This window comes from Cygnus olor, assembly GCF_009769625.2.
Source record: "Cygnus olor isolate bCygOlo1 chromosome 2 unlocalized genomic scaffold, bCygOlo1.pri.v2 SUPER_2A, whole genome shotgun sequence".
Classification (NCBI taxonomy): domain Eukaryota; kingdom Metazoa; phylum Chordata; class Aves; order Anseriformes; family Anatidae; genus Cygnus; species Cygnus olor.
In genome coordinates this window covers 27,837-34,599 of record NW_024429047.1, presented here as the reverse complement: position 1 = coordinate 34,599, position 6,763 = coordinate 27,837, and the positions used below count along the sequence as shown (strand labels likewise).

At 69.5% G+C, this 6,763-nt stretch overlaps 1 protein-coding gene across 1 annotated transcript; it reads left to right on the top strand.

The window, feature by feature from the left end:
- Window positions 1-261: 261 nt before the first annotated feature.
- Window positions 262-6,758, top strand: ADCK5 (aarF domain containing kinase 5). Its single transcript, XM_040542952.1, has 14 exons — window positions 262-988; window positions 1,109-1,249; window positions 1,348-1,423; window positions 1,980-2,180; window positions 2,979-3,119; window positions 3,212-3,325; window positions 3,431-3,562; window positions 4,119-4,202; window positions 4,304-4,385; window positions 4,996-5,074; window positions 5,164-5,255; window positions 6,006-6,258; window positions 6,357-6,473; window positions 6,564-6,758. Exons 1-14 carry the CDS (start codon window positions 630-632, stop codon window positions 6,667-6,669), a joined length of 1,977 nt encoding a protein of 658 aa, XP_040398886.1. The 5' UTR covers window positions 262-629; the 3' UTR covers window positions 6,670-6,758.
- The last annotated feature ends 5 nt before the right edge of the window (window positions 6,759-6,763 follow it).

Sequence of the window (6,763 nt, the reverse complement as noted above, 5' to 3'; positions counted from 1 at the left end):
CCCCGCAACGCCCCCAACGGAATTCCTCCCCCCGCCCCTCCCCCCCCGGTGCCCCCCGGGGTCCCCCCCCGGCCCCGCCCCCCCCGGGCCCCTCCCCCCTCTCCGGGACCCCCCCCGCCTGAGCCCAGGGCCCGGCCCCGGCCTCTGCCCCCCCCCCTCCTCGGGGCCCCCCCGCGTATGGGGCTTGTTGGGGGCGGGGCTTGTTGGGGGCGGGGTTTATAGGGGCGGGGCCTGAGGGGGGCGGGGCTTGTTGGGGGACCGGGCCGGGGGGGTCCCCATGGGCATAGGGGGGCGGGTGTGGGGCTGGGCCCCATGGGGCTGCTTATGGGGCCGGCTGTGGGTCCGGCTGTGGGGCTGGCATGGTTCCCGCTGTTTGTTCAGCTATAGGGTGGTCTGTAGGGCTGCCTGCGGGCCTGACTATAGGACTGGCTGTAGGGCTGGTTAAAGGCCCAGCTGTGGGTCCAGCTATAGGGCTGGCTGTAAGACTGGCTATAGGACTGGCTATAGGGCTGCCTATAGGTCCAGCTATAGGGCTGGCTATATGTCCAGCTGTGGGTCCAGCTATAGGGCTGCCTATAGGCCCAGCTATATAGGACCATAGGACTATAGGACTGCCTATAGGGCTGCCTATGGGTCCAACTATAGGGCCATCTATGGGATTGGCTATAAGACTGGCTGTAGGACTGACTGTAGGACTGTCTATAGGTCTAGCTGTAGGACTGGCTATAGGGCGGGTTATAAGTCCAGCTATGGGGCTGCCTACAGGTCCAGCTGTGGATCCGGCTATAGGGCCGCCTATAGGGCCGCCTATAGGTCCAGCATCGTCCCAGCCGTGGGTCCAGCCATGGTGCGCCCCCCGAACCCCATCCCTTTTCCCCCCACAGGTGCAGTTCTGCTGCCGGCCCCCCCCGGCACTACTCGGGGGCCGGGCCCCCCCCCGACCCCCCCCGGCGCGTCCCTGCAGGCACGGAGCCACCGTGGCCCCACGGTGAGAGCTGGGGGGCGGGGGGGGGGGCCGGGCCCCGGTACCGGGGGAATCCCGGTGCCAGGGGTGGGGGTCCCGGTGCTGGGGGCGGGGGGGGCTGACGCTGCTCCCCCCCCCCCCCAGACGTCGCCGGGCGCTGCTGCGGCCGCTGCTGCTGGGGCTGGGGCTGGCGCTGCCCCTGGGCGCCGGCTGCTACCTGCGGGCTGAGCCCCCCCAGCGCCGCCGCCTGCGCCTGCTGCTGGACGGCGTGGGACGCTTCGGCAGGTGGGGGCACGGGGGGGGCGGGGGGCTGTGGGGCGGGGGGGGCGGGGGGGACGGGACGCCCCCCCCCCCAAAAAAAACTTCCCCGATTTGTCCCCCAGGTCGCTGGCGGTCGGCATGGAAATCTCCGTGGATTATTGGTGGACGGCGAACGTGGTGCTGCGGGGGGTGGAGGAGGTGGGGAGGGGCTGGGGGGGTGGCGGGGTGGGGACGGGGTGGGGAAGGGATGGGGATGGGAGGGGAAGGGATGGGGATGGGATGGGATGGGATGGGATGGGGATGGGGATGGGGATGGGGATGGGGATGGGGATGGGGATGGGGATGGGATGGGATGGATGGGGATGGGATGGGGATGGGATGGGGATGGGGGAGGGGATGGGATGGGGAGGGGAGGGGATGGGATGGGGATGGGGATGGGGATGGGATGGGGAGGGGATGGGGATGGGATGGGGATGGGGATGGGGGATGGGATGGGGAGGGGATGGGGATGGGATGGGGATGGGGAGGGGATGGGGATGGGATGGGGATGGGATGGGATGGGGATGGGGGAGGGGATGGGATGGGGATGGGGGAGGGGATGGGGAGGGGATGGGGGAGGGGATGGGATGGGGATGGGGGAGGGGATGGGGAGGGGATGGGGGAGGGGATGGGATGGGGATGGGATGGGATGCGGAGGGGATGGGGCCGGGATGGGGCCACTGGTGACACTAACACCCACCCCCCCCGGCCGCAGGGCTCCCCGGCCTTCCAGGCGGGGATGTCGCGGTGCCACCAGCGCGCGGCCGAGCGGCTGCTGCGGGGGGCGCTGCGCAACGGGGGGCTGTACATCAAGCTGGGGCAGGGGCTCTGCTCCTTCAACCACCTCCTGCCCCCCGAGTACATCGCCACCCTGCGCGTGCTGGAGGACCGCGCCCTGCAGCGAGGCCACCGGGAGGTGAGGGGCCGGTGGGGACAGGGACGGGGTGGTCCCGGCCGTGGGGACGCCGCGAGGGGACCCCCGGAGCATGGGGACACTGCCACCACCCGTGTGGGGACCTCACAGCCCCGTGGTCCCCATCGTGGGGACGCTGCGGTGGCGTGCGTGGGGTGGCACGTCCTGGGCATGGGGGTGCCGGAAGGGGACAGTGGGGCTGGCACGGGGACATCGGGGCATGGGGATGGCACAGCCGTGGTCAGAGGGACACCACTGCCTTGGGGACAGGGACACCGCTGCCGTGGGGACACTGTGGTCTCCATTACGAGAACACCATGGTCCTCATCATAGGGACACCACTGCCACGGGCACGGGGACACCACGGACACGGGGACACCATGGGGATGGCACTGCCACGGGGCTGGGGACGTGGTGGGCACGGGCACGGGGGCACCACAGGCACAGGGACACCACGGGCATGGGGACATCAAGGTCTCCATCACGGGGACACCACAGCCATGGGCACAGGGACACAGGGACACCATGGGGACGACACTGCCGTGGGGGTGGGGACGTGGTGGTCTCGGGCACGGGGACACCACTGCTGAGGGAACACCACGGGGACAGCACTGCCATGGGGGTGGGGACGTGGTGGTTTCAGGCATGGGGACACCACAAGCGTGGGGACACCGAGGTCTCCATCCTGGGGACACCACAGCCGCTGGGTGGGGACAGCCGTAGGGCTCGCTGCAGGCACCGAGGGGTTGCTGCCCCCCCCGTGTCCCCCCCCCCCGCCCCGTGTCCCCCCCGTGCCCGCAGGTGGACGAGCTCTTCCTGGAGGACTTCCAGACGACGGCGGCCGGCCTCTTCCAGGAGTTCGACTACGAGCCCGTGGCGGCCGCCAGCCTCGCGCAGGTTCACCGCGCCACCCTGCAGGACGGCACGCCGGTGGCCGTCAAGGTGGGGGCCGGGGCCGGGGCGGGGGGCTTGGGGGGGGGGGGGGGGCACACGGCCGCATCCAGCCCCCCCCCCCCGCCCCCCCCCTCCCCCAGGTGCAGTACATCGACCTCCGCGACCGCTTCGACGGCGACATGCGGACGCTGCAGCTGCTGCTGCGCATCGTGGAGTTCATGCACCCCAGCTTCGGCTTCAGCTGGGTGCTGGAGGTACTGGGGACACTGGGGGGACACGGTGAGAGGGGACGTTGCGGGGGCGACACCTACGGAGACAGCTCACCACCCCCCCCCCCCCCCCCCCCCATCTGTCCCCAGGACCTGAAGGGGACGCTGGCGCAGGAGCTGGACTTCGAGAACGAGGGGCGGAACGCCGAGCGCTGCGCCCGCGACCTGCGCGACTTCAGCTACGTGGTGGTGCCGCGCGTGCACTGGGACAAGTGCAGCAAGGTGGGGGCGGGGACAGGGGGACAGTGGGGACAGGGATAGTGGGACGATGGGGACGGGGACAGCAGGACGATGGGCATAGGGACAATGGGGACGAGGACAGTGGGAGAATTGGGACCAGGGGACGGGGACGACGGGTATGGTGGGGACCAAGGAACGGGGGACAGGGGCTGCAGGGACGGTGGGACCAGGGCGTGGGGACCGAGGGAAAGGGGACAGGGAGCAGGGGGTGATGGGGAGCAGGGGACGGGGGCTGCAGGGGCTGTGGGGACATGGGGACAGGGGATGGGGGGGGGGGGCGGGCAGGGGACAGGGACTCTGGATAGGATGGGGACCAGGTGACAGTGGGGACGACGGGGACCAGGGGACAGGGACAATGGGGACAGGGGCTGCGGGGTGGGTGGGCACGGGGCGGAGCAGGGACTGGGGACGATCCAGCCCTGGGGACAGCACGGTGCCCCCGAGCCCCACCACGGGCTGACCCCGTGTGCCCCCCCCCCCCATGTGTGTCACCCCCATGTGTCCCTGCCCCCCCCCCGTGTCCCCCCGGTGTCCCCAGCGGGTGCTGACGGCCGATTACTGCGAGGGCTGCAAGATCACCAACGTGGAGGGCATCCGGCGGCAGGGCCTGGGGCTGCAGGATGTGAGTCGGGGGGGGGCGGGGGACGACACGGGGGACAATGGGGGACAACGGGGGGGGGGACGGGGACAGGGACACGGGGGGACCGAGCCGCCTCCCCGCAGGCCGCCGACAAACTGATCCGCGTGTTCGCCGAGCAGATCTTCTACACCGGCTTCATCCACGCCGACCCGCACCCGGGGAACGGTACGGGGACGGGGGGACAGGGGGATGGGGGGACGTGGGGACATAGGAACACGGATATAGGGACGCGAGGACACAGGGCTGTGCAGACACGAGGACGTGGGGACATGGGGACAGAGGGACACGGAGACAGGGACATGGGGATGCGGGGACGCAGGGCTGCAGGGACATGAGGACATAGGAACATGGGGGTGTGGGGATGTGGGGACGTGGGGACACGAGGACACGGGGATGTGCAAGCATGAGGCTGTGGGGACACGGACACGAGGATTTGGGGACACAGGGATGGAGGGACATGGGGACACGGGGACGTGGGGACATAGGGCTGCAGGGACATGGGGACAGGAACACGTGGATATGGGGACGGGGATGCAGGGACGTGGGGACACGAGGATACGGGGACGTGGGGACAAAGATACGGGGACACGGGGACACGGGGGCGTGCAGACATGAGGATGCAGAGACGCAGGGACATGGGAACGCAGGGACACGAGGATCTGGGGACATGGGAACGCAGGGACACGGGGACATCAGAACACATGGATATGGGGCCATGGGGACGTGGGGCCATGGGGACGCGGGGCCATGGGGACATCCCGCCCCGGTCCCGCAGTGCTGGTGCGGCGCGGCCCCGACGGCAAGGCGCAGCTCGTGCTGCTGGACCACGGCCTCTACGAGTTCCTCAGCGAGAGGTGAGGCCGGGGGGCGCGGTGCCGGTGACGCGCGGTGCCGGGGCCACGCGGGGCCACGCGGTGCCGGTGACGCTGCCGGGGCCGCGCAGGGACCGCAGCGCGCTGTGCCAGCTGTGGCGAGCCATCGTGCTGCGCGATGACGCCGCCATGAGGAGCCGCTCGGCCGAGCTGGGCGTCAAGGGTGAGGCGTCCCCGGGGCCGTCCCCACGGTGCCGTAATCCCACCCCTTTAGTACAGTAATCCCACCTTTTAGTGCCATAATCTCACCTCTTTAGTGCAGTAGTCCCACCTTTTAGTGCCATAATCCCAATTTTGGATGCTGTAATCCCAACCTTTGATATTATAATCCCACCCCTTGGGTGCCATAATCCCACTCCTTTAGTGCAGTAATCCCGCCCTTCAGTGCCATAATCCCAATTTTGGGTGCTGTAATCTCATCCCTAGGGTGCCATAATCCCACTTTTTAGTGCCATAATCCCTATTTTGGGTGCTGTAATCCCAACCTTTGGTGCCATAATCCCATCCCTCGGGTGCCACAGCCCTGTCCCCCTGCCCTGTGGTCCTCAGGGTGCTGCAGCCCCATCCTCAGCCCCCCCAACCCCATCTTCCTGCCCTGTGCCCCTCAGGGTGCTGCAGCATCGTGCTATGGTGCTGCAACTCCCTGGGGCACTGTAATCCACCCCCCCCTTTGAATGCCTCAATCCCACCCTTGGGTGCCATAATCTCCTCCCTTTGGGTGCCTCAATCTCATCCTTGGGTGCCTCAATCCTCTCCCCCCCCTCTTTGGGTGCCATAATCCCCCCTTTGGGTGCCGTAATCCCCCCTTTGGTTGCCATAATCCCACTCTTGGATGCCTCAATCCAACCCTTGGGTGCCATAATCCCACCCCGGGGTGCCGCGCCCACCCCCCCCCCCACCCCCACCCCCCCAGATTACTTCCTCTTCTGCGAGATCCTGATGCAGCGCCCGCTGCACGCGGGGCAGCTGGCCCTGGCCAACGTGCTGACGCGGGAGGAGGCCGCCTACATGCAGGAGATGGCCGCCCACCACTTCCAGCGCATCATGGGCGTGCTGCGCGCCCTGCCCCGACCCATGCTCCTCGTCTTCCGCAACATCAACACCGTCCGCAGCATCAACGTGGCGCTGGGGGCCCCGGTCGACCGCTACTTCCTCATGGCCAAGAGGTGAGGGGACTTGGGGGGGGGGGGGGGACAAGGGGGACGTGGGGGACCACCCCCCCCCCCAAAACCGTCCCCGTGCCCACCCTGTGCCGCCCCCGCAGCGCCGTGCGGAGCTGGGGCCGGCTCAGCGGGGAGCGCGCCCCCGGCCTCCGCGGCCTCCGCGCCGTCCGCGGCCTCCGTGTGGCCTGGGAGAGCCTCAAGTTCGAGGTGGCGCTCAGGTAGGGGGGGTCCTGGGGGTGGGGGGAGAAGACACACGCTGGGGGGGGGCCATGGGGTGAGCGGCCGCCCCACGCCTCCCCCGCGCCCAGGCTGGAGACCCTCACCATGAAGCTGACGGCCTCCGTCCTCCGCCTGCTGGCCTCCTGGGGGCTGCTGCCCCACAGCGAGCAGATCTACGAGTACCTGCGGGCGTAGCGGGCGGACCCCCCCACCCGCACCCCCCCCACCCCCCCCCAATAAACCCCTCCCCCCCGCGGAGAGGACGGCGGAGCACACGCCACGCACCGCG